A 27,357-nucleotide genomic window follows, 5' to 3' on the forward strand; every position below is an offset into this window, starting at 1 on the left:
CTGCGTGTGAATCCCGGCTCCAGCGCCCGCGCTCCGAACCAGTCCCCAGTACTGCTCCACAGACCCAGGGCAGGTACCCATCCCCTCCCTGCTCCACCGCCCCTCCCAGGCCAGGCACCCCAGGGGTACGGATGAAGCCACGTGTCACTGGCTGGGGGTCTGCTTCCAGTCTGCTCCCACGAAGGGATGCCGAGAGCCCTTGGAGGCCAGGGATTCCGTGTCTCTTCCACTGCTATGGTCCCGGCGCCCAGCAGCATCCATCGTTTGACCACCAACAGCCGAGCATCCTCTACCGCCGGGCAGGGCTTCAAGTGGGTGTTCAGGGAAGGAACAACATGGGAGAAACTCCCGCCGTGGGGGGCCCACATTCTGGGGAGGAGGCAGGGGACAAACAGTGCCCTGAAAAACCAAGTAAGAACAGAGCAAAGGGCTGGGGAGAAAACAAGATAGTGAGATAAAGAGTGTGAGGGACTGTGAGAACTGGGTGGAGTGACTGGGAGTGAGGGGGCAGGGTGGGGAAAGGATTCCAGGCAGAGGGAACAGGAAGGTCAAAGCCCTGGAGGGTGGCATATGCCTACAGAGAGTAAGAACAGCAAACAGGCCAGGGGGGTTGGACCTCGAGGAGGGATGGGGAGGAAATGAGGTGGGGGCGACTGAGGACCAAGGTGAGAGCTTGGGGCTTTCAGTACAGAGAATACTCAACTTTGTACAGGGTCCCACTCAAGGACACCCTCTCCAGGCAGAAGCCCATCAGACTCATTGAACTCTGGGCCACCCACAAACACCCCACTCCCATAGGTCCGAGGGAACTTCTCTTCCCAGATCACGCCCTTCCAAGAAGCCCAGAGACAATCCATTCCAGTCCAGGGAGTGGCTCAGCTTTGCCCGGCCCCCTGCTTCCAGGAACAGACCTTCAACAATCTACAGTATGAGGACTGGGGGCAGGAGCTCTGGAATCAGTCAGACCCAGCTTGGAATCGGCCTCTGTTACTCAGCAGAAGCTATCTGAGCCTCAGTTTTCCCGTCTGCAAAGTGGGTCTATCCGGTACCCACTTCGCAAGATTGTGGTAGAATGAAACAGCACTGAGAACAGCGTTAGCCGTCATTAAATGATAGACAAGATTATGTTTGAGAGCATCGTACCATTCTGCGCCCAGAACTCCAGAATTTGAATCCCAACCCCACAACTTATTCGTTAGATGATCCTGGGCTAATCACTTGGGCTCTTAATAACAGTGCCAACCCTGTAAGGTTGTAGTGAGGATTAAACATATGTAAAGCATCTAAATGAACTGGCACATAGTGATTTGTAAGTGTTTGCTATTATTTCCATTATTTGTGGGAGGGGGCTTTTACTCCACCAGGACATCCCTGACCTCTCTCTGGGACATTCCTCCCGTCCTCCCCAGCAATGCATCCCTCTAGGGTTTTAACTTTGGACCCTCAGGTACATCATCTGTCAGATTCTGACCTTTGCCCTCCTTTGGCCACGCCCCACATTTGATCCCTTAAAAAGAGGTCCCCCAACCTAAATCTCATGCATCTGCTCTGCTGGTTGCTGCCTTAAACCTGCGAACCACCGACCCCCTTAGCTGTGATCTCTGACCCTGGTAGGCGCACCCGGCCTTCAAGTGATGAGTTCTGACCCCCATTTTTGACACTCGCCCCGAGCCCCCTCGAACGCGCCCCATTCTAAATTTCGAAATTTGCGCTCTCCTTCGCCACGCCCCCTTCGCTAGTTTGACCTCTGACCTCCCCTACCCCACCCTCCCCAGCAATATTGACCCCCGACCCCTCGGACGCGACCCTTCCCTCCTGAGTGAACTTTGACCCCAGCGGCCCCGCCCCCTACTTGTGTAAACGATCTCCCACCGCCATCGCCCGGCCCACCCCAATCCCCTGGCCAGACCGTTTATCCTACCGGATCGGCGCTGCAGTCGCTCGCGGCCTAGCTGCTCGACTCGGAATTCCGAACCCTCACACGGCCCTCAACTCTCTTGCGCCGCCGCCACCGCGGCCACTGCCGCCGCCATGTTAAATCCCCAACGAACATCCGGGGCTTTCCCCCCCTCACCGCCCACCAGTCCCCATAGCAACGGGGCTGACCGGGCAGTGGGCAGGGCCCACTCGGGGGCGGAGCTGGGCCGCTGGCAGAACCCGCTCCAGCCTCTGATTGGTGCATATTGTCCAATCGGAGGCCTTCGGGATGAAAATGCCAAGCGGGGATTGGAAAATTTGGAAAGGGTGCCGGGAAGCTGGCTCCCCGCCGGATCGAGTTCTTAAAGGGGAAATGACTATTCTCTTGTAACAGACCCACCTTACACTAAAAAGAGTTGGTGGGTAGAAAGCGGTAATGCGCAATAGTGGCCAGAAACCGTTATGACGAACTTATTATGTGCCAGACACCCGACCGAATGCTTTACTTGCATCGTTCCGCTAAACACTCGCTAAATCCCTATTTTATTGTTAATACCCAATTTACGGATAAAGAAACTGAGGCTCAAAGTGGTGACCTAGCTGCCTCAGGATTACAGGACATAGATAATGAGTTTTGAACGACAGTCTGTCTGAGTTCAGGAACTTGACCTGAAATCAAGACACTATTTGATCTTACTCTTTTTAATAAGTTTTTAAAAAGTGAATAATGTGTCAAAAAAAAAAAAAAAAAAAAAAAAAGGAAACTACCAGAAAACAACAAAATCCTTAAGCTAAACCCAGACAAGCTGTCCTGTGATTTCATTCACTGGGCCCCAGCCACCTTGCCCTTCCAGAAAAATATCAGGTGCTCTCCCACCTCAAAGTCTTTGCATTGTCTGTTCCTTCCGTCCAGAGTAGCCTTCCCCTAGGTACCCCAGGGCTCCCTCTCTTGACTCCTTCAGTGTTTTACTCCTGTATCACCTTATCAGTGATCTTATACCTTTGCACCTTATCTAAAGCAGCAAACAACCTTCTCTCAAGCTACTAAACCCTTCACTTTGTCTGCTTTTTTTTTTTTTTAAATTTTCCTGCTGTAATCACCTTCTAACAAACGAGATGATTAGCTAATTGTAGTTATTGTTTTTTGGTAGTTCCCTCTACTGAAATGTCAGCTCGAGGAGGGCATGGGTTTTGTCTGTTTTCTTCACTGTGCATGCCCCAGTACCCTTGCACTGTTGGTATGTAGATGATCAATAAACATTTACTGAATGGGGTGGTTGGATGATTCCTAAATCCACCCCCACAGAGATACTCTTAAACTCTGAGTGCATTCTGCCTCCCCCCCCCACCAGAACAGTGTCTAGCACATAGTAGGCATTTAATTAATGCCTGTGAAGGCAATGAATGGATGATTGCATGAGTCATTTTTTTTTTTGTACGTTTACCTACCCCTTTTGTCTTTAACAGAATCAGAGGCATATGTTTATAAAGAATTTTATATGTTTTTAAAAACTAGATGGGAAATATCACCAGTATCTTCCCATGTCATTTTCTTCGAGAGCATTAGTTTTAATGGCTTCAGATGCCATCCTGTCAATGAACTCTGATTTGTTTAACCACTCATTCTTGTTGAACATCGAAGCTGTGATAAATATTTTGCTATTATAAATAATACCCCCCCATTCAAGCAGTTAAATATTTGTGCACATCTCTAATTATTTCTTTTGAATAAATTCCCACAAATGGAACTGCTGGGTCAAAGGAAATGTACAACTTTAAGATTTAATAATAGTAACAGTTGCCATGCCTGGAGCTAAGCTGTGTAATTTTAACAACAGGGGCTATGATTATTCGTGCCTGCGCTTTGCAGAGGAAATCCAAGCTTAGAGAAGTAACTTTATTTGCTCAAGTCACACAAGCTAATGGGGCAGAGCCAGGGCTCCTCCCCACCTTTGATTCCCAGCCAAGGCTCTCGCTACCTGCCCTCTGCTGCCTCCCGGCGGCCCGGAACACAGGCTGCCAAATTGTGCTCCAAGGATCCAATTCACGTTCCCACCAGCGTTCAGAGGAACGTGCACTTTTAGGTATCCTCGCCAGCATTAAACATTCTTGCTTTTGTGCTCTTTTGAAATCTGTATGTCTTACAGAGTCTCCGCTTTTTAAAAGTCCAGTCCAGTAGCGAAGATGACGGCACGCGATCCAGGTCGGAGTGATGGGAGGAGGGCCGGGGATAGCCTTTGCCTCTTTGAGGCCCTCTTGAAGGCAGGGCATTAGGCTCTTGGAACTTAGTTGGGGATCTCGGTCAGAGATCAGACCCCCGGAACAAGCCCAGTGGTAGACCTACTCCCAGGGCTTCCTCAGGATGGGCAATTAGACCCTCTTTCTTCAGGGCTCTGAGAGAAAAAATCAGCCTCCTCCAGAAAGGCTTCCTGGAGGAGGTAGCGAGGAGGTGACCGCCCAATAGGTGGAAACAGGTGAGGAGGACTTGGCCTCATAAAAATGGTAAATTTCAGGGGGCGCCTGGGTGGCGCAGTCGGTTAAGCGTCCGACTTCAGCCAGGTCACGATCTCGCGGTCTGTGAGTTCGAGCCCTGCGTCAGGCTCTGGGCTGATGGCTCGGAGCCTGGAGCCTGTTTCTGATTCTGTGTCTCCCTCTCTCTCTGCCCCTCCCCAAAAATAAAATTAAAAAAAAAAAAAAACGTTGAAAAAAAAAATGGTAAATTTCAGTACATCAAGGGAAAAGATGAGTGGCGATACATAGATGGCAGACAAAGCTTTCTGTCCTTCATATGTAAAGAGCATTTTCAAATCAGTAAGAAAGATGAACATACAACATAAAAACAGGCAAAACACATGAACACGAATTTAAAATACAACAAATACCAAAAAAAATGGAATTGGCAAATCAAATGAATGAAATGGATATTAAACTCTTAAACAGATCCCTTTTTTGATCTCTCAGAAAAATTTTTATGTCATAATTAGTGCTGACGAGAATACCAGATAACAGCCACTCTCATACCCCACTTATAGGACTATGATCTTGGGGCAGGCTTTTGGTAATATCCATGAAGAGACTTAATAATGCTGTCAACCCTTTGATGCAATTCTTCTTCTTGGAATTGTTCTTAAAGGGAGAAAAAAAGACATAGACAAAGGAATATATGCGAATGTATAGGTGACGCTTGAATAACACAGATTTGAACTGCATCGGTCCGCTAATAAGCATATTTTCAAAAAAATTTCTTAAGTTTATTTATTTTGAGAGAGTGCATGCACACAAGCAGGGGAGGGGCAGAGAGAAGGAGAGACAGAATCCCAAGCAGGCTCTGCACCATCAACGCAGAGCCAGATTCGGGGCTGCAACTCACAAACTGCGAGATCACGACCTGAGCCGAGATCAAGAGTCAGATGCTTAGACAACTGCACCACCCAGGCACCCCACTAATAAGCAGATTTTTTAAAAATGTTTATTTATTTTTGAGAGACAGTGAGAGGGGTGGGGGAAGGGGCAGAGACAGAGGGAGTCACAGAATCCAAAGCAGGCTCCGGGCTCCGAGCTGCCAGCACAGAGCCCGACGCGGGGCTTGAACCCACAAACCGTGAGATCATGACCCGAGTTGGAATCAAGAGTCAGACACTCAAGTGACCGGCCCTGTGCTAAGTACTTTACACGCACCACCTCATTTAATCCCTACAACCATCCCACGCACTTTTGTTACTCCCATTCTCCAAATGGGCAAACAGGAACAGAGAGGTTAAGTAACTTCTCCAAAGCCACACAGGCAGCCTGGCTTCAGGGTCTAGGCTTCCAACCAGTTCTCTTCTTTTTCAGAGAATAAATGCTTGAGAGATAAATAATAAACACATGAACCAATGGATAATATAAAACAAGGTGACAAGCGGAGCTCGAAACGTGTCACGGAATACAAGATTGCCGCCATAAAAAGAGCGCAGAAGACACAGGACCCAGCGATCCCACGCGTGGGTATTTACTCCAGAGAAATGAATCCATATATTCCCGCGATGACCCGTACAGGAAGGTTCATGGTGCTTGTTTTGGGGGTTTCGGGGTTTTTTGTTTTATTTTTTTCCACAGCGCTTGTTTTCACATCGCCGGAAACTGGAAACAACCCAAAACGTCCATCAACTAGCGAACAGATAAACGGGTTGCCATATATCCATTCCAGGACGCTACTCGGCATAAAAAGGAAGGAATTGTTGATAAGCAGGGCCTCGTGGATGAATTGCGAATGTGTTAGGCTGAGTGAAAGAAGCCAGTCTCTTACAGTTCTATTCCTAGCTTTCTGGAAAAGGTAAATCGAATCTTTAGTGACAGAGGGCAGATCGGCTGTTGCCTGAAGCTGGGGGACAACAGGACGGATTCACGGCAAAGGGACAGGAGGGAAACTTGGGGGTGGTGGAAATGTTCCGGGTCTTGATTATAGTGGCGATTTCATGGGAATACACATGGCCCAAAACTCCTCAAATTGGACACTTTATTTTTCAAATGTATGTATTTATTTATGTATGTTTAAAGTTTATTTTTGAGAGAGAGAGAGAGAGAGAAGGGAGGGGCAGAGAGAGAGAGAGAGAGAGAGAGAGAGAGAGACACACACAGAATCCAAAGGAGGCTCCAGGCTCTGAGCCATCAGCACAGAGCCCTACGCGGGGCTCGAACCCACGAACCACGAGATCATGACCTGAGCCGAAATCGGAGCTCAACCGACTGAGTCTATCCCAATGCTTTAATTCCAGGGTATTTTCTCCGCAGTGCTGATCGCCATCCGGAATGCTCGCATGATAGTATTTTTGTTCATGGTTTCTTCTCTATCTCTCCCAGTAGAATTTAAGCCTCACAAGGGCCAAAACCGCCGCCCCTCCTGGGGACACTCACCCCAGCTTGCTGGACACAGATCTGTGGATCTCCAAAAGCCTCGCTCCGCTTCGCCCTCCCAGAAGCTGTAGGGGCTTCCGTCCTGCAACCCGCCACTTGCTGGGCATGTCACACACGACAGGTGTTGCAATCGGCCAGACGTGCCTGTCTCCTGCGCACCCGGCAGTGGGAACCCCGAGGGCCAGGCCTTCATCTGATTCACCTAAATTACCATCGTTCCTCCTATTTATTACCTGCTCCTTCAGCGCCAGGTGCCGCATTAAGCATTTTGTCTGCCCGTCTCCTGCCTTCCCTCATTCACTCAAGCAGTGTTTATTGAGGAACTGCTTTGTTTCGGGTACTGGCACTCCGGGGGTAAACAGAACTGGCAGAAACCCCCGTGCCCCAGGAGCCCAGTTTCCGATGGAGGAGATAAAGAATAAATCATGAAAGATGTATCTCCATAGCGGGTCCCAAAGCAAACGTGATCTGAAGGCAAATAAAGCAGGGAAAGGTGATGGGAGGTAGGGGGTGGGATGCCGTGTGGGTTTTTTTTTTTTTTAAGTTTTTAATTTATTTACTTATTTTGAGAGAGAGAACAAGCAGAAAAGGGGCGGAGAGAAGGAGAGACAACATCCCACGCAGGCTCCGCACCGTCAGCGCTGGGCCGGATGCGGGGCTCGAACTCACAAACCGCGAGATCATGACCGGAGCCGAAGTGGGACGCTCAACCGACTGAGCCACCCAGGAGCCACGCTAGCTAATTAAATGCGGGACATGACAGAGGCGCCTGGGTGGCTCAGTCTATTAAACATCTGACTCTTGGTCTCAGCTCAGGTCATGAGCTCACAGTTCGTGAGTTCGAGCCCTGCATCGGGCTCGGTGCTGATGGTGCAGAGCCTGCTTGAGACTCTCTCCTTCTCTCTGCCCTTCCCCCACTTGTGCTCTCTCTCTCTCTCTCTCTCTCTCTCTCTTTCTTAAAATAAATAAATAAGCTTAAACAAAAAGTGAAAACCATGAAAAAAAGAAGAACACAACACAACACCAAGGCTTTCAGACTCATTTAATCCCAAGGCAACCCCATAATGTGTGAGCCTCCTTTTGTGACAGATGAGAAAACAGAGGTTCAGAGTGGGCTGGTGACCTCACACCCCACAGGAAGGGGCAGAGCTGAGATTCAAACCCAGTGCCGGGCCTTTGCTCTCTGTGGACCCCACCGCCCAGGCACGTTCACAGCCTCCCCCAGGCCTGGGATGGAACAGGCCAGGCCCACACGGGCACCAGCTCAGGGCAACGACTGCCCAGCGGGTGACTTCACGGGCTGGGTGCACCCCTCTGTGGCATTCCCTCATTGTTTGTCACCCGCGTTGGGTAACTGTGTTTCTCTGCTCACCCATGAACTCCTACGGGGCCTGGCGGGGGCAGATTCATTGCTGTCCCCGGCGTGTCCCTGGCATCGCCCCGCCGGAGCCTGGCATATGGTGGCCATCAGTAAGGCAATAAATATTTATTAAGCACCTACCTTGTGCTGGGCTATGCCGGGGAGAGCCCTGGGCACCGCCCTCCGGGGATGGACAGTCCAGTGGGGGAGACAGACCCACCCTCCCAGAAAGTGTCAGCCCGGGGATGGACTGGTTTGAGAAAGCTGAGCCCGTGCAGCTCATAGAGTGATTAAGACGAGGTGAGCCTGCAGAGCTGGGGACCCACGGGCTGCCTCAGGGAAGCCCTGAGCCCTGGGGCTGGAGCCCAGCTCGGCCTTGGATTCCCGGAGTCGGAGGTCTGTCACCAGCTTAGAGCCCTCCTGTGGCTCCACTGCACATAGGATAGAGGACAAAGTCCTCTGATCTTTCCCTGTCACCCCTCTCTGCCCCTCTCTCCCCCTCACTCACTCTGCCCCAGCCGCCCCGGCCTCCACTTCCACTTCGACACCCCGGCAGGGCCAGCCACGTTTCTGCCTCAGGGCCTTTGCACTGGCCGTTCCTCTGCCCAGAACACTCTGCTCCTGTGGCTACTCCCTCTGACTCCTTCAGATCAAATGTCACCCTCTCAGCGAGGTCTCCCTGACTGTCCTGGTGAAAATTACAAGTGGCCCCCCTCATGGCCCTTCCCTGCTTTGGGGGAGCACTTATCAATAGTTACCCTGCTTCCGATTTTTCTTATTGTGTTTGCTCTCTGACCCCCTGGTTAGGGCATGAGTTCCGTGAAGGCAGAGATCTCGGACTTGTTCACAGCGGTCCCCCAGGGCTGAGAACAGGGCCTGGTACACGGTAGACGCCCAGTAAATAATGGTCGAGGAGAAAGACAGAGGGGGCTGAGAAGAGGAAGGGGAAAGGGGAAGAAAACAGGCAGGTCCGTGTAAGCACCACTAGCTTGGAGGCAGGAGTGTTAACACTTCTCCCCTCCAGGATAAATCAGTGCTGGGCTGGGAAACTGAGGCACAAAGCAACACCGGTTGGCACGCCTTGGGCTGGAAGGCCCGCCCAGGAGAGAGTCACCAGCGCCACCTGCCGGAGAGTGGTGTCATGACGGCCGTGCCCACCCTGCTGACTCGGGGCTGGTGATGCGCGGGAGGGAGAGGAGACGGGCCAGGGGGCACCCCCAGCGGAAGTGCAGAGTCGCAGCGATGAGCCTCTTTATTCCAGAGGCCCCGTGGGCGCCCCGCCCCTTCAGTGCTATGCAGGAGCGGCCCGCCTCACTCGGTTCCTGTACACCTGCCCTCTCGTTACAGCCAGAGGGCACCCCCACCTCTCCAGGAGGGGAGAGGGGCCCCAGCTCCCCGAGGGCTCTGTCCACCCCACATGGGGCCTCAGAAGGGCTGGGAGACAAGGCCCGCCCTGACTCTCCACCCGGGCCTGGGCAGCGTCCGGTCACACTAGCCAAGGCACCAAGGCCCAGGGCTCCTGACCAGGGCTGCCCCTGGGCCTAGAGGTACATCATCCGGCCAAGCAGGGGTCTCACCACCCAGACGTCGTCCACAATCTTCCCGTCCTGCAAGGGACAAAAACAAAGGAGGTAATGACAGCTGGACGTTCAGACTCCAGGACCAGGGACTTGGATTCAAATTCCAGCTCTACCTTTAATGGGCTGTGTGAGACTGGACAAATTGCTAGACCTCTCTGAACCTCAGTTTTCCTCATCTGAAAAGTGGGCATGATAGTAATAGCACGTACATCATGGATCTTGTAGGAATGAAATGAGATTATTTGTAGAGGGCTTTTTAAATTTATGTTTTATTTATGTTTTATTTTTATTTTTATTATTTTTTACTTTTATTATTTTTTATTTTTATTTATTTCTTACTTATTTTTATTATTTATTATTTTTATTTATTTTTATTTACTTTTATTATTTTTAATTTTTATTTTATTTTTACTTAATTTTATTTTTTATTTTTATTTCTTACTTATTTTTATTATTTTTATTTTTATTTTTTATTTTTATTTACCTTTATTATTTTTTATTTTTATTTACTTCTTACTTATTTTTATTATTTTTTATTTTTATTTTTATTTACTTTTATTTTTTTATTTTTATTTTATTTTTACTTACTTGTATTGTTTTTATTTTTATTTATTTTATATTTTACTTATTTTTATTATTTATTATTTTTATTTATTTTATTTTTTACTTACTTTTATCATTTTTTATTTTTATTTATTTTATTTTTTACTTATTTTTATTATTTTTTACTTTTATTTATTTTTATTTTTATTTATTTTTTTGGCGCCAATTTTTATTTTTTATATTTTTAAAAGTTTATGTATTTTGAGGGAGAGTGCGTGTGTGCACATGTAGGGGAGGGGTGGGGAGGGGGGAGAGAGAGAATCCTAAGCAGGATCCACTCTGCCGGTGCAGAGCCGGACCTGAGACTCAGACCCATGAACTGTGAGATCATGACCCGAGCTGAAACCCAGAGGCCCATGCCCAAACTACTGAGCCACCCAGGCACCCCGAAGGATGTTTCTGAAGGGGCCCCAGAGCATGGCAAGGATTGTATAAGTGTAGGGTATTATTATAAGCACAAACCCCAGAGTCAGACAAACCTCACTTACATCCCAGTGCAACGGCTTTCTCTCCATGACTGTAAGCACATTATCCAACTCTGAGCCTTAACTTCCATATTCTACACACTGGGAGAACCGAATGGGATAACACATAAGCCTACCCCCGGAGCGTGTGGGGCTCGATAAATGGAAGTTATTTATAATAAAAAGAACATAGTTGAGGAGGGAGGAGGGGGGGGGAGAAGAAGAAGAAGAAGAAGAAGAAGAAGAAGAAGAAGAAGAAGAAAAGAATATGGTCTTCAGGGTCATATCCCAGCTCTGTCACCCTCCAGCTGTGTGACCCTTGGAAAATTATTTCCTGTCTCTAAGCCTCAGTTATCTCATCTGTAAAATGGAAAGAAAACCCACCCCATGTGATGGCTCTCGTGATTCAAATACTACGAGATGGAAAGCATCTAGCACAGCATCGGATATACAACAGGTGCTCAATAAATCATCATCATAATTATTATTTTAAAATTACAGTGGCAAAAATAATGGTGAACCGTGATTATTTGGGTGCATCTAACCTTAAGCCGTCTCAGCCACCCACATGTCATATTGGTTTCCCACCTCTTTCAGTCCCTGCTTCATGTTGATAAACACCTATGGAATTTACCACGTTTGGGAAACCGTTCTCCGCACTTCTCTATAAGTCATTCAACTATTATCATCCCCTTTAACAGATGGGAAAATTGTGGCTCAAATAGTTGAAATAAGTTGCTCGAGGTCATCCAGCTGGTAAGTAGCAGAGGCAGGATTTGAGCCCAGGATTTCCAGCTCTGGAGTCCGTGTGTTTTTGTTTTTGGTTTTGTTTTGGTTTTGGTTTTTTTAATTTTTTAATGTTCTTTTTTTTTTGAGAGAGAGAGAGAGAAACAGAGGGTGAGCAAGGCAGGAGCAGAGAGAGGGGAGACACAGAACTCGAAGCAGGCTCCAGGCTCTGAGCTGTCAGCACAGAGACCGACGTGGGCTCGAACTCACAAAGCGGGAGATTATGACCTGAGAGTAAGTGGGCCGCTTAACCGACTGAGCCACCCAGGCGCCCCTGAAGTCCCTGTTTTTAACCACTCGACTCCAGAACACGCCAGGCTCGGTTACTCAGGGTGGTGATTGGACCACTGCTCACTGACCTGGTCGTCGGACACCTGCTGGATGTGGATGTGGCTTCCATTGAGGATGTGCAGCCGCGTGTACCCGTACTCTTTCACGCGCAAGGCGCTCCAGGGCCGCGGGAAGAGGGAGAAGGGGGTCAGCCGCTCCTCACAGCCCTGCCAGACAGAATCATTCAGACCCAGGGCTGGGGAGGGTGGAGGACCCGCAAGGAGCAGAAACAACCTCCCGGGCCAGGACCCTCCTGCCCCCAAGGAGGGCAAAATCCGTTAAGACTTGACCTCACTGATGCTCAGCATTGAGGGTTTTGACCCAGCCAGGCTTCCTGTGCCCTGGGTCTCTGACTTCTAGAAAAGTGCATGGCTGGAAAAGACTGCCCACTGCAGCATTTTCTGTAAAAGCCCTGAGCTGGAAGTCACCCAAATGCCCATCAGTGGGGGTCCGTTAAATAAATTATAGCATAGCCATCACAAAGCAGGGCTCTACAGAAAGGTGGCCAAGATGTATAATAAAAGGGAAAACGCAAAATAGATAAAAACCAGTGGGTCTCAACACTGGCTGCACAGCAGACTCCCCAAGAAAGCTTTTTAAATCACCAGTGCCTGGGGGAGAGGGTGTGTTCATCCTCTACAAACAACAAACACCAGGCCACATGAGCAGAGACCATGAGGGACTGCCATCATTGTAATAACTAATGGAAGCAGCCATCACTATAATAACTAATGGAAGCAGCCATCACTATAATAACAAATGGAAGCAGCCATCACTATAATAACGGATGGAAGCAGCCATCACTGTAATAACAGATGGAAGCAAGAATCATCAGTAGATCGTGAAACTAATGGTGAAAGTTTGAGGAATAGCCAGATATTGGCAAGGTCCCAAATGATCTCTCCAGGAGTAATAATATATATTAGTAATAATTATATATAATAAGATAAAATTATAAAACATTAATAATAGAATAATAACTACAGCAAATAAAATAACATAGAGATTACAACAAAGGCAGCTAAATGTTCACACTTGGGAAATGTTGGTAAAGGGGATATGGAAAGTCTTTGTATTTTTGCAACTGTTCTGGAAGTCTGAAGGAATGTCAAAATTTAAAATCAAAGAAAAAAAAACAATCTCTGCTGATTAAAGTTCAGAACAGCGATCACGTAGGGGTATGAGGAGTCTTCTGGTGCTGACCACAGTCTATTTCCTGCTCCAGGTGGTGGCCAACACGGGGCCAATGTCAGGGCCCCTTTCTCGAAGATTCTCGTGTTTGTTGTGGAGTGGGGCCCAGACGTGGGAGTTTTAAAACTTCCCCACGGTATGCGCACCAAAGCTGAGAACCCCTAGGGTATGAAGCATGATCCAAGTTGTTTTTTAAAAGTGGGCAATACAGTAACACATCTCTATCAAGACAATGACTCCGTTGTACATGCAGAGAACATTCTAAAATGCCATCCAAGAGCCAGAACAACAGAGTAGGACTACGAAGGGGTGTGGAGGGCTGGTGTTCACCTCCTGCCCCCTGCACTGTTTGAACTTTTGTCACAAGTGGTTCTTACTTTGATCGTCCTGATTTGTTAAGAACTGGCTTGGGGCGCCTGGGTGGCGCGGTCGGTTAAGCGTCCGACTTCAGCCAGGTCACGATCTCGCGGTCCGTGAGTTCGAGCCCCGCGTCAGGCTCGGGGCCGATGGCTCGGAGCCTGGAGCCTGTTTCCGATTCTGTGTCTCCCTCTCTCTCTGCCCCTCCCCCGTTCATGCTCTGTCTCTCTCTGTCCCAAAAATAAATAAAAAATGTTGAAAAAAAAAAAATTAAAAAAAATAAAAAAAAAAAGAACTGGCTTAAAAAACAAGCCCTCTCTCCTCGCAGAAATGAGTGATTGCAAGGCAGAGGGCGGGGGGCAGGAAAACACAAGATGATCCTGGAGCACCTTGGAGCGCCAAAAAATAAGGAAGTGCTCACCGAATGACAGGGGCACGTGGGAGAAAAAACACAGGACCTGACCGGAAGCCTTCCCAGTGACCAAAACAGGAGCAGTAAGGTAATAGCGGTCGTATCAGATTATCGCCCACAGGATAGAATCATTACCCGTGAGTCCAGACTGGTATAAATCAATAACTACATAAATGGAACAGAAGGGACAACTTTTCCTCATGGGAGGCTTCTAATTAATAAATCTAGGAGGAACGCGGGAAATAGAAGCTCCCCATCAGAACACCACAGCAATAATTCTTGCAGGCAAGACCCGCCAAGGGATTCAAAACTCAGTGGGTGAAAACTTGAGGACAGACGGGATATTTGCATGGCGGCAAAGTGTCTCCCTGAAGACACTTATTAACTAGAAAGAGAGCCATAATACACTCACGGTGGAGGAACCCAGCAGACACCTCCTTCACCAGGTGACGCAGGGAAACACCTCCAGGAATGAGACACACAGACGGCACGTCACCCCCGGTCACACCATCACTTCTGGGTGACGTCCGGGCACTGTCTTGCCCCGAATGCATAACCCGAGGCTCAGCGTCAGACATGCCCAGACCCAAGGGCCATTCTGCCAGACAACTGGCCGGGAGTCTTCCGAAATGTGAAGGATGAACGACAACGCAAGACGGAGGAACCGTCACCGATGGGACAAGACTCGGGAGACACAAGATACTGGGCACAGTGTGGGATCCCGGAACAGGGGGCGGTCGTTAGTGAGAAGCTCGGGGGAATGGGACTAGTCTGGAGTTCAGGTGCGATGAGGATAATGATAAGCCTGGTGCCTCTGGATCATCCGGTGACCGGGGCAACCCCTGCCACTTACTGAACCCACTACTGAACGAGCATCTGACTGCCTGTGCCTCTGTTTCCACATCTGTACAATGGGCATGCTACTAGGGGCACCTAACGCTCTCGGGTTGAGAGTTGGTGACGGTGACAATACAAAGCACCTAGCACCGAGGTCAGTACAAGAGGCGATGAAAGTCAAGAGGCAAGAAGCCGAAGGCGCCCCCTTCCCGCCCTGCTCACAGCAGATCCAGTGATGATGTGGACGGGGCCTCGGGGGTTGGTATACGGCATCTCTCGGCTGCCATTAAACACCTGGAGAAGGGAGCGAGGAGGAGGGGCATGTCACAACAGGCTACACCCCGGGGCGTCCAGGGGTCCACTGACACCAGCCACACGGGCCCTTGGCCCTCCCTGAGCCTCACCTGGTAGTCGTAAATGGGCCACAGCCGTTCGTATGAGTGCTCGTGAGCCCACAGCTGCAGGTCGACCCCTGAGACAGAAAAAGTGGGGGTCAAGCCCCTTGACCCTGGAGAGATCAGGGGGTGGGGAACTCCCCCGGGTCACTCACCGTGTTTGTAGAAAAGGTCCTCCAACCCATACAACTTGCCAAGGAGGCCTTTGCGAACCTGGGCAGGGCGACAGAGGAGGTGAGTGGTGAATTGGGCCGGCCCCCCACGTGGCGCTCGGCACCCCACCCCAGGGAGGGGGTCCCCACCTTGCTTTCATGCCATGTACAGTCGTCCAAGTCTGCGTTGGAACAGTACATGGGCCGGTGGCCCATGGTGATGATCCACGGCCGGGCCGCCCGGTTCTTATTGGCTTTCTGGAGAGAAGGGCCCAGAGTGAGAGGCAGGGAGAGGGGAGGGGAGGGCAGGCTGGTCAGGGGATGAGAGGGGACCTCCAGCCAGGTTACCTGGAGGTCGCTCTCCAGCCAGTGGAACTGTCTCTCTACGAGGTGGCGGCCATAATTGAGGAAGAAATACACTTCGGTGGAGAAGGAGATGATGTGCGCGGGGCCCAGATCCCAGCTGGAGGGGTCAAAGGGCATGGGTCGAAGGCGGGGTCTCCTCTGCAACTCCCACCCTTCGGGGGAGGGAAGCCAGTCCCCCAAGTCCCCCAGATTACCTGTACCACAGGCCTTGGTTGTTCCCCGGCATGCTGAAGCGAGCCTTGTAGTGAGAGAAGTTGCTGGATAAAAGGAAATAAAGGGGTGGGAAGAGACTCTGGGTTCTCCGGTCCCACCCCCACCTCCCCACTTCTGGGCTGGGTCTGGCTCCCAGCCTAGCCCTTATCTCCACTAATCAGCAGCTGCAGCACGAGGGACTAAGGTGAGACACTAAGAAGGACACATCTGTTTTCACCGCTCAGGCCCCCGCCCACCCTGAAGCCCTCGGCCCTCACTAGCGCTCTTCATGATTCCCAGGGCAGGTCATGTAGGGCAGACTGGCGGCCACAGGTTCGATGAGCCGCATGAACTTGTCGCCGACGCGAGCGTTGTCCTGATCCATGTTGTAGGCAAAGTCTCCTGAGGGGCGGGCGGGGAGAGAGTGAGGACCCAGGCCCGGCTCTCCTTCTGCCAGGACTGAGACAGCCGCTCAGTCGGCTGTAACTCTGGCTCGGAGCCATCCTGGTTCTCCGATCCCTACCTCACACCCACCCACATGTGCCCTTGGGACTGTTTCCCGAACCTCTGGTCTGAGCCCCCTTCCCCCCCCCCCCCCCCCGCAGGACCGTGCTGGTCTCCTGTGCTCTGATTACACTGGCCCACATCTTTGCCAGCCCTCTTGTCCCCTCCCAGGACAACGATGTTAAGACCGACACAGTCTGATACTGGTTTCGTACCAGGCACAGTTCCAAATGCTTTACATTCTTGATCACCTGAATCTTCAATACACCCTCTGAGGTGGATATTATTATGACCTCACTTCAAACGGGGAAACTGAGGCCCAGGGGGCCCGTGCAAGGTCACAAGGCTGGCTAGTAAAGACCCAGGAATCAAGCCCCGAGAGTCTGATTCCAGAGTCTGCGGCCTTGAACCTTATCAGCCCCAATCTCCATCTCCCATCTGTTTCCCTGTCCCTCGAAGCCACAGCAGCAATGATAATGACAATGAACATGTAGCACTTACAGCATGCTGGGGCAATGTCAACTATTTAGTCATGACGACAGTCCCGTGAATTCTGACCCAGTCTCAGCTGTCACAGGGGAATAACGCAGAGGACAAAAGCAACGCTCTACGTGTTGGAGCTGGGATTCTCACCCGCGCGTTCTGGTTAACCATAGACACCATCGCCAAGGTCAGGCGCATCCCCGGTCCCTTCAGAACCACACTGGCCCCGGCCAGGTCCCCTCAACAGTCCTCCCACCCACGCCCCACCCCACACCTCTGGGCACACCCTTGCCGATGCCTCACCCACATGGAGAACAGCATCATACATGCCCTGCTGGGTGTCCCTGCGCAGCCGGGGTAAGGCCTTCGGGTTGTCAGCCCCCAGGTCCCCAAACACAGCCAGGCGGGGACTCCAGTGGGGACCGTTCTTCAGGGCCCTGAAGCGGAACCGACGGCTCCAGCCCCGAGAACTGCCGCAGCGGTAAACTGAGGGAAAGGGAAAGGTCGTGGTCAGTGAGGGGCACCCCCGGCCGTCTCCTCCACCGCCATCCACCTTCAGCTGGTGGGGGGAGGCGGTGGGGAATCGAAGGGTTCTGACCCGTGCCCTCTGGTCCACCCGGCCCCGGACCCCAGCGCCTTCCATTTTCATCTTCAAGGTCTCCTACAATGGGGTCCGGGTAAACAGAGCAGTTACCAGCCCAGCCCGAGCCCCCTGCTGGTGGTAGTAGCTTCTAGTCTACACCGCACTCCTCTTCCTGCTCCCCTCAACACTTGGGTCCGGGGCCCCTCTCACCGTACTGGGCCCCCGGCAGCAGCCCCCGCAGCGTGACTCGGTGTATATAGAACTTCCGCTGGAGGATGCCCCCATCCACGAAGGGGCTGAAGGTGCCCTGGGCCCGGAGGGGCAGGGGCCCCGTCAACTGTAGGCCAAACTGCACTTCAGAGTGGGTGGGGACCCACGTGGTCCAGGTTACCGTCATGGAGCCTGGCTCACCTGGGGAGAAAGGAACAGAGTGGGGCTGGGCGGTGAGGCCTGGGGGGGGGGGGGGCTGAGGGGGGGGAAGGGAAGGATGCACAGAGAGTGAGGGCCAATAACTAAGAGCTCCGGAACACCGAGGAGTCAAGGGACACAGTTCCGGAGCTCCCCAAGTTCAATCCCGGCTCTGCCGTTTCTAAGCTGTGCTTCCCTGAGCAATTCGCTTCACCTCTCTGAGCCCCAGTTTCCTCATCTGTAAGGTAGAATAACAATAATATCTACTCTACAGGGTTTTGATGAGGCTTAGGTGAGTAAATACAAGTAAAGCGCCTGCAACAGTGCAGCTGGGATTACATTATTAATATCATTATTCACTCTGGGCAGACCTTGTGCCACTTTACATACATGATTTAAAAAAAATTTTTTTTTAATTTATTTATTTGAGAGAGAGAGTGAGAGAGCGCGAGCTGGGGAGGGGCAGAGAGAGAGAGAATCTCAGGTAGGCTCCCCAATGTCACCAGGCACCCCCATACCTGATATTATTTAGGGGTTATAAATTTAGATGTCTAGAAGCCTGCTGGGTAATATAGACGGAGACAAGGGCCAGCTGGAAGGAATAAGGCAGCAAGGAGTTATGGTGTGTGTGGCCAACTGTAGACCCTGCCCTATCTCAAAGGGGCGGCCATCGCTGGCTCTGGTGACAGCCACCATGTGGGCCCAGTGCCACGAAATCTGTCAACTTCTAGACTAAGTCTCTATGTGGTGGTTTTACATTACATAGATATAGATATAGACATAGATATAGATATAGACATAGATATAGATACATAGATGTACACACAAATACAAACTTTTTAAAACATTTTTTAAAATGTATTTATCTATTTTGAGACAGAAAGAGAGAGAGAGTGAGAATCCCAAGCAGGTTCCATGCTTTAGCGCGGAGCGGGATGCGGGGCTCAATCCCACGAACCGTGAGATCACGTCCTGCGCCGAAATCAAGAGCTGGCCCCTTAACGGGCTGAACCACCCAGGCACCCCAGAAATCCAAACTTTTAAGTGACAGTTCAAAATTCTTAAATGTCGGGGTACCTGGGTGGCTCAGTTAAGCATCCGCCTTCGGCTCAGGTCATGATCTCGCGGTTGGTGAGTTCAAGCCCCGCGCCCGGTTCTGTGCTGACAGCTCGGAGCCTGGAGCCTGCTTGGGATTCTGTGTCTCCCTCTCTCTCTCTGCCCCTCCCTTATTTGTGCCTATAGTCAGCTACTCTTCATGTAAGAGGATATACACAAGTTATCTACTCGTTTCTACCAAAGAAATACAGGAAGGATACAGCAGAAAGGAAATAGATGGGTTACTTACATGGGGTGGATGGGGTAGAAAAGGGGGGGACAGGAACGGAGCAGGAAAGACCAGGGGAGAAAACACTACCTTTTTGTGTAATTCTGACTCTTAGAATTATAGTCCCGCTTCAAATTTCCTTCACGCACGCCCCAAATAAACTAACAATTAAAGCCACCCAGGAGGTGGGGAGAAGCCAGTATGGAATATAAATACTGACCAATGGAGGTAACTATACTTAAAAAGTGAACAGGGGTGGGGCGCCTGGGTGGCTCAGTCGGTTAAGTGCCTGACTCTTGATTTCAGTTCAGGTCATGATCTCCCGGTTTGTGGGTTCGGGCGCCCCGTTGGGCTCTGTGCTGACAGCTCAGAGACTGGAACTGCTTCAGATTCTGGGTCTCCCTCTCTCTCTGCCCCTCTCTGACCCACGTTGTCTCTGTCTCTCTCAAAATAAATAAAATAAACCTTAAAAAAAAAAAAACCCAAAACCTCTCTCCTTTCAGAAAAATAAAAAATAAAAGGACTACAGAGGAAAAGGACCACACACACGTTGTCACCTACTAAAGGTTCTCCGGAACCGCTTTATGCCCATACTCGCATTGAGCAAATAAGCAAGCATGTTGTAGAAGTGGAAGGTAGGTTTCTCGATGCTGGCGAGAGAAATTACAAACAAGGAAAGAAAATGGCCAAAATAAATCCTCGATTTAGAATCAGAGGTATCAGCATGATCTCATGGTATGTAGTGTATACACACAGATAGACGCGAAAATACAGATGTGCACATGCGCGTGTAACACACACACATGCTGCCTAGCTCTGTGAAAGGGCCTGGAAGCAATGATACCTCGGTAGCCGCGAGCACACCGAGTGCTCAGATCTTAGTTTCTAAATACCCATTCTCCACTGAAAGAAACTGGGGCTCCTTGGATAAGCGGTTGATTCCAAAGATGGGGCAGGAAATATACAAGATAAGCCTGGAATAACCTATGGTCCCAGAAAAAGAGGAAGTGCTCCAAAAATGATGGGGGTTTGTTGAAAGAACACAGAAGCCAATCTGAAAGAAATCCAGAAGACCAAATCCGGGACAGTTTGAGCCACAAAGTAAATAACAATAGTACTGTATATTTAACCAATGGAACAGTGGGTATCTGTAAGTCTATACTGACATAAAAGAATGAATGGATGGATGGATGGATGGATGGATGGATGGATAGATGGATGAAGGGGGGAAGGAACAGCTTTCCCTACAGAAAAGTTTCCCTTAGATGGAGACAGGGAATTAGAAAGTTACAAAGCCACAATTAGGCAAACACCACCTAACAATTGTTGCAGGCAAGATCCACTGACAGCTGCCAAAATTGGCTGGAGGAAGTTTCAAGAGAAACATTCATTTGCATGGTCTCAAGGAATCTCCCCCAAGATACTCATTAACCACAAAAGGAAGAATAAAAATCCTGCCCTGGAGAAACCCAGCAACGCAACCCTGTAACCAGGCGGTGAAGGTTAACAGCCTCAGTAACAGCCATAAACTGTGTCAGCATCATGAACTCTCTGATAACAGGTACCGGGAAAGACACAACATCGCAGCGGTGATAGTCTTGCCAGAAAAACACATAACTTCATCCTAATCTTGAGAAAATACCTGACCAGCCCCAAATGAGGGCTACCCTACAAAATAACTGCTCAGTGCTAAGTAATGTCGAGAGCACGAAAGACAAGGAAAGACTTTGCAACTGGCAGATTGGAGATGACTAAAGAGAACAACTAAATGCTGAATGACAAAATAACCAAGCGGAAAAAGTGCTGACATAGGAACAGGGTCTCTAGTTCAGTTAATAGTATTGTACCGATGTTAACCTCCCGGCTTAATAATCAGACCGTAATTATGTGAGACGCTAACATAACACTAAGAGAAACCGGGGGAGAAGGAAACTCTAATTTTCTGTTAAATCTAAAATTAGTAGAAGTGGGGTGGGGGGGGCGGCGCCTGGGTGGCTTAGTCGGTTAAGCATCTGACTTCAACTCAGGTCATGAACTCACGGTTTGTGAGTTCGAGCCCCGCGTTGGGCTCGGTGCTGACAGCTCGGATCCTGGAGCCTGCTTTGGATTCTGTGTCTCCTTTTCTCTCTGCCCCTCCCCCGCTTGCGCTCTGTCCCTCGAAAATAAATAAATATATTAAAAAAAATTTTTTTTAATGAGTACAAGTTTAAGTTTTAAAACAAATATCTTAGGCTCTTGAGCCAGCCTGCCTGCGTTCAAATTCCAGACTGCGTGACCCAGGGTCAGACTCCTCACTGCCACGAGCCTCAGTTTATGCTCCTGTAAAATGGGAGTACCAATAGTACCTACAGCATAAGATCCAATTTGAGGTGAAGTGAGTTATCTATCTGAGGGACTTAGTAAGAGTCTATTTGCTCTTGTTACTGTGCAGGCCAAACAAGGGACAGCTGTCATCCCACTGGATTTCCACAGCAGCACCATGAGATGGGTTTTATCGTTGTTCCATTTTACAGAGGCTTCCAGGCAAAGTGCCTTGTCCTGGGTCAGTTGGTCAACAAACGCCAAAGCAGTGTGTTTGTGAGTTTCAGGTTCTACATTGCAACTAACCTTTAGGCCACGCTCTTCCTCAAGTGTCAAGGACATTAAAAAAACAAACAAACATGGGGCGCCTGGGTGGCGCAGTCGGTTAAGCGTCCGACTTCAGCCAGGTCACGATCTCGCGGTCTGTGAGTTCGAGCCCCGCGTCACGCTCTGGGCTGATGGCTCGGAGCCTGGAGCCTGTTTCCGATTCTGTGTCTCCCTCTCTCTCTGCCCCTCCCCCGTTCATGCTCTGTCTCTCTCTGTCCAAAAATAAATAAAAAAAATAAAATAAAAAAAAAATAAAAAAAAAACAAACAAACAAACAAACAGGGGTGCCTGGGTGGCTCAGTCGGTTAAGCGTCCGACTTCAGCTCAGGTCATGATCTCACGGTCCGTGAGTTTGAGCCCCGCGTCGGGCTCTGGGCTGACGGCTCAGAGTCTGGAGCCTGCTTCCGATTCTGTGTCTCCCTCTCTCTCTCTGACCCTCCCCCGTTCATGCTCTGTCTCTCTCTGTCTCAAAAATAAATAAACGTTAAAAAAAATTTTTTTAAAAACAAACAAACAAACAAACAAACAAAAAACCAACAAGGAAAGACTCAGGAGCTGTTACAGAGAGGAGGAGATTAGAGACAGAGTCAGAAGCAGTGTGGAGTCGTGGGTTGAATCCTGGATTAGAATGAAGACATTAGTGGAAAGATGGGTGAAGTCCATAGTTCAGTTAGTGATATGATGCCAATGTTAATTTCTTAGCCTTGACAACAGTACCATGGGTACGTAAGACATTGACATTTCGGGAAGCTGGGTGAAGGGGGTACAGGAACTCTGCACTCTCTCTGCAACTCTTCCATAAGTCTAAAATTATTGTAAAATAAAAAGCTAAAATTATTTTAAAGACAGACAGGGCTGTGTGCTGAGATTTGGTGCAGTATCGAAAAGCTATAGGCACAACAATTTGAAACTCCTTTTAAAAGCCTGCTCCCCGGGGGCGCCTCGGTGGCTCAGCCGGTTGCATCGGTCATGATCTCACCTCTCATGAGTTCAAGCCCCACAGAGGGCTCTGTGCTGCCAGCTCAGAGCCTGGAGCCTGCTTCAGATTCTCTGTCTCCCATTCTCTCTGCCCCTCCCCTGCTCATGCTCTCTCTCTCTCTCTCTCTCTCTTCTCTCTCTCTCTCTCTCAAAAATAAAATAAAACATTAAAAAAATAATAATGAGGGGCGCCTGGGTGGCTCAGTCGGTTAAGCGGCCGACTTCAGCTCAGGTCATGATCTCGCGGTCCGTGAGTTTGAGCTCCGCGTCGGGCTCTGTGCTGACAGCTCAGAGCCTGGAGCCTGTTTCAGATTCTGTGTCTCCCTCTCTCTGACCCTCCCCTGTTCATGCTCTGTCTCACCCTGTCTCAAAAATAAATAAAACGTTGAAAAAATTTAAAAAAATAATAATAATGAAAAAAGCCTCCTCCCTGTTTCAACCAAGTGCCCGTGAGAAACCAAATTTTCTTCCTATGTATCATCCAAAGCAACCTATTGAAACAGCAGCAGAAGCAGATGTGGGGAGAATCTGGCTGTCTCCTATGAAGCCAGACATTAAAGAGGCTTAGAAAGATGTAAACCAGTGCTGCTCTTCTCATGAAATTTCTTTTCTTTTGCATAGTAATATCTCATTAAAAAATGCCATTTACCTAATGCAGAGCAGATTTATTAGTGTTCACATTAAAATGACTTAAAATTTGTAAATGCCTCAGTTTCAGTTTCTAAGATGCAAATATTTGGCTATAGCTCACATAAACCAAAGGTCTTTGAGGTTCTCAATAATTTTTAGCTGTGCCAAGGGGCCCTGAGACAAAAATGTGGGAGAAGCATGGATGCACACAGGCCAAGCTCCGCTTTGCCCCTTCACAGGTAATATCTCATTTACTCCCCGCCATGAGGTCACACTAACATTTTCCCATTCTCCAGATGAGGACCCTGAGACCAGAGAGGTTAAGTCACTGGCCCATGGTCACACAGCAGGTAAGTACGATTAAACTACTTACACTAGGATTAAAACCCGGGAAGTTTGGGTACAGAGGCTCCAGGGTCCAAGGCCTTACCGCCACAGGGCACCACGGCCTCTAGATCAAGGATCAGGAGGGGACATTTGTGGGGACACAATGGGCAGGGACAATAGCAGCCCCCTTTGGGGAATGCTTACTACCGGGTGGACAAGGTAATCATTTCCCACACAGCCAGAGGCACCACTGCTCCGAACCCCCATTTAACAGAGGCAGACAACCGAGGCTCAGGAAGGGCAAGCCCAAGGTCCCACAACAATTGGCATGGGATTCCGGAGCCCCCAACCCACTGGGCCTCCCGGGGAAATGCCCAGGAAGTGCTCACAAAAACTTACCCGGGTAGGACAGGTGGACTTGCTCAGGGGGGGCCCTGGGAGCCTCTGGGGCCCCTCGGACTCCGAGGGAGAAAAACAGGAGCACACAGCTGCAGGACGAGCAGAGACAAAGGAGGCGCATGGTAAGGGGACGGTGAGGGACAGATGGGGGAGGGGAGGGGTCCACAGTAGCTCAGATTCCGGAACAGCGCGAAGATCACGAACACGCGAAGAGCCTGGGAGGCAGAGTGGAGGGAGCGCAGGCGATGCTGGGGGGAGGGAGGCAGGACGGTTATCCGGATGCTGCAGGGAAAACAAGCGTGTTGATCATTACCAAGCGCCCGATGTCCCGATGTCCCGAGACTCGCTGTGTGCTAGGCACTTTGCATAGATTAAGTCACGGCCGCCTCACAACATTCCTATGTGTGGTGGCTACTGTGATCATCCCCGTGTCACCGGGTGTCCCCTGTGTCACCCAGGAGGGAAATGAGCAACAGGGATTCAGGGCACAGCTGGGGATGTGATGGAGCCGGGACTGGAACCCAGGGGTCCCGGCCCCAGAGCTCCTGCCGTTAAGCGCAGCTCACTCTCGGTGACAGGTTTGGGAGTGGGGTGGGGGCTCGGGGGAGCAAGTTGCCCTTGGCAACCCCGTAACCAGCACTCCGCCTGCTCTCAGCAACCGCAGCTTTTTCACCTTTTTACCTCCACCCCTAGCATTGCACTCGGCTCTCAGACCTCGTCGTCGCCCCCCCACTCCAACCCCAGATCCCCCCCGGAATTCCACCCTCCGGAGGCGGCCCCAGCCTCTCTGCCCTCTCCCCAGCGTCCCATCCTGCCTCGGCGACCCCAATCCAGCCCCCGGCGCTGCACCTGCATACCCACCCCCTTCTCCCCAGCCCCTTCTGGCCGGCTCCCGTTCGCTCTCCAGCTCCCCCAGGACCTGCCGGGGCACAGCCGGGCCAGGACCGTCAGCCCGGACGCCGGGAGCTGGGGCGGGGGACGCCCTCCCGGTCCCCGGCTCACCCTCGGGGGCGCCAGCTGCCCGCACGCGCGTCTCTGGCCACCCGTGCGGCGGCGGTATTTATGAGTGTGCAGGCATCGTGGCATCCTGCCGCCCACAGCTGTCCCAGCCCCGGAAGAGCCTGCCTTCTCGAGGTGACAGGCTCCCCAGGCAACCCGGGCCCCGGGCCACACAGGTCCGGCCGGTCCTGGGCGCCCCACCGCCCACCCAGGGTGGGGCGTGGGATGGGGGGCCCAGAAAGGTTTGGTGCCGCAGCCACCACCTCCAGGTTGACCACCAGATGAGCGCCGAGACAGGTAAGGCTGAGCTGGTCTCCCAGGCGCCCCACCCCGCGCCTGCGGAGCCCCCAGGGCACGGACGCTGGCTCCCACCCCTGGAGCTGCCAGATCCCGCGGTACCCACGTGTGCCAGCAGCGGGGGTCTGCGACCCAGGCGATTCGATTCCCCCATCCCTTCCAGCCGGCTCGTCTTCCTCTAAACCCCTTCCACCTTCCTCCTTCTCCAACCTTAGCTCACGGATTCCCCCCCCCCCCCCGCAACCCCCACTCAACCCCGGGGCACACTGAAAACACAAAATCCAAATCCAAGAAAGACAGTGCCGCTTCTGGGCTGTGCGCCCTCGGCGGGTTGCTTAACCTCGCTGAGCCATGGCATCTTCTCGCGTAAAACGAAGGTATTAATAGTGCATATCCTATGGGCGGGTGTGAGGCTTAAAGCAGGTGAGGCAATGTCAGGCTGAGAACCGGCCTGGCCCAGAATAAAGGCTGGATAAGAATCAGCTGCTTTATTATTTATTATTATTATTATTATTATTATTATTGCATGAACTCCAGAAATGGGTCTGAGGTCTAGGTGGGAGCAAGTGAGAATTTTCCAGTAAACCTTCGGGTGCTGTTCGGAGGTTGAGTGTGGCTTGCCACAAAATATGTTTGGGGGTTCCTCCAGCAGCAGAAAAAGTATGGAGGGTCCAGGTTTTCGATTGTTCTCTCTTCCCAGCAGCAGATAAAATGACCCCACCTGCTTGGTTTTTGTAATTCAAGGTACAGCAATGTCCCCAGGTTGGGTACAACAGATTTCGGAGTGACACTGAAGGGGGGCGGGGTTCCAGATGGGCCTTTTGTACTGTTCGGATTTTTTTTTTCACCTTCCAGAGTCCCCGTTACAGCTTAAAATGTAACAATACTCAATTCTTTCATCCTCAAACACCCTCAATTCCCACTCCCGCCCCCAATTGTAAGTTGCCCTTGCTTTTTGTTTTTCTTGCAGAAGCTGAGGCTTCTAAACTTTTTTTGTGGGGCGCCTGGGTGGCTCAGTTGGTTGAGCGGCCGAGCGGCCGACTTCGGCTCAGGTCACGATCTCACGGTGCGTGAGTTTGAGCCCCGCGTCGGGCTCTGTGCTGACCGCTCAGAGCCTGGAACCTGTTTCGGATTCTGTGTCTCCCTCTCTCTCTGACCCTCCCCCGTTCATGCTCGGTCTCTGTCTCAAAAATAAATAAACGTTAAACTTTTTTTGTGCTAAAGAGCTTCCGGCGGGCTGGTGAAGCCCTTCCCTGAATCATGTTTTTACAGGCATGAAATAAACACACAGGATTACGAAGGAAACCGATGCTACTGAATTATAGATCTTGAAATATTTTTAAATTTTTTTAAGTTTATTTATTTATTTTGAGAGAGAGAGAGAAAGTGCGAGTGGAGGAGGAACAGAGGGAGAGGGAGTGGGAGAAAGAGAGAGAATCCCAAGGAAGCTCTGCACTGTCAGCACAGAGCCCGACGTGGGGCTCGATCTCACGGACCCTGAGAGCGTGACCTGAACCGACATCAAGAATTGGACGCTTACCCGACTGAACCACCCAGGCGCCCCAATATTGAAATATTTTTAAAACAAATACATGATACGGTGAGATGTGCGCTTCTTTCTTAATGCATTAAACTTCAAGATCTAGTGCAGGTTCAGAAAATTATGGCAAACTCCAAAGTTTTAATGGAGGTACAGAAGACCGTTGTTGAGTGGCTTGCAATGACTCAGTGGGATTTGAAAACGTCTTTGATTTCTTCTCATGGCAGAGCTGAAAGTCTGAAAGTAGGACAGAAGGACATGGTAAATTTCAATCGCAGCAGCCCTTCTGTAGCCTCTTAAAAATTATTGAGGACCCCAAAGACGTTTTGTGTATACACACACACACACACACACACACACACACAGGTTACATCCATTGCTACTTGTCATGCAAGAAAAATAAAAGGAGAGGTTTTAAA

The 27,357-nt window shown here is 50.4% G+C and overlaps 2 protein-coding genes and 1 long non-coding RNA gene across 5 annotated transcripts in view; 1 reads left to right on the forward strand and 2 right to left on the reverse strand.

Annotated features, from left to right (window-relative positions):
* Window positions 1–2,077, reverse strand: part of PAK4 (p21 (RAC1) activated kinase 4) — a 45,323-nt gene extending 43,246 nt beyond the window's left edge. For 2 of the 3 annotated variants that reach the window (XM_058709772.1, XM_058709773.1), the window contains exon 1: window positions 1,922–2,077. The gene's annotated coding sequence lies outside the window, so the exon portion shown is untranslated. The remainder of the gene's footprint in view (window positions 1–1,921) is intronic. The other variant, XM_058709776.1, reaches the window with a different exon arrangement.
* On the forward strand, window positions 163–1,288 carry LOC131500484 (uncharacterized). The gene is made up of 2 exons (XR_009256311.1): window positions 163–311; window positions 713–1,288. It is a non-coding gene; the product is annotated as an uncharacterized LOC131500484 (long non-coding RNA).
* A 7,406-nt stretch (window positions 2,078–9,483) lies between the features above and the next one.
* On the reverse strand, window positions 9,484–25,341 carry ACP7 (acid phosphatase 7, tartrate resistant (putative)). The gene is made up of 13 exons (XM_058707427.1): window positions 25,105–25,341; window positions 24,103–24,384; window positions 17,619–17,819; window positions 17,129–17,311; window positions 16,117–16,240; window positions 15,841–15,903; window positions 15,629–15,743; window positions 15,431–15,538; window positions 15,284–15,341; window positions 15,138–15,205; window positions 14,956–15,027; window positions 11,966–12,103; window positions 9,484–9,780 (listed from the first exon to the last, which is right to left on the reverse strand). The coding sequence occupies exons 2-13, from the start codon at window positions 24,221–24,223 to the stop codon at window positions 9,715–9,717; spliced, it is 1,317 nt and encodes a 438-aa protein (XP_058563410.1). The 5' UTR covers window positions 24,224–24,384; window positions 25,105–25,341; the 3' UTR covers window positions 9,484–9,714.
* Window positions 25,342–27,357: the final 2,016 nt, after the last annotated feature.

Source organism: Neofelis nebulosa, chromosome 17 (genome assembly GCF_028018385.1).
Source record: "Neofelis nebulosa isolate mNeoNeb1 chromosome 17, mNeoNeb1.pri, whole genome shotgun sequence".
NCBI lineage: Eukaryota > Metazoa > Chordata > Mammalia > Carnivora > Felidae > Neofelis > Neofelis nebulosa.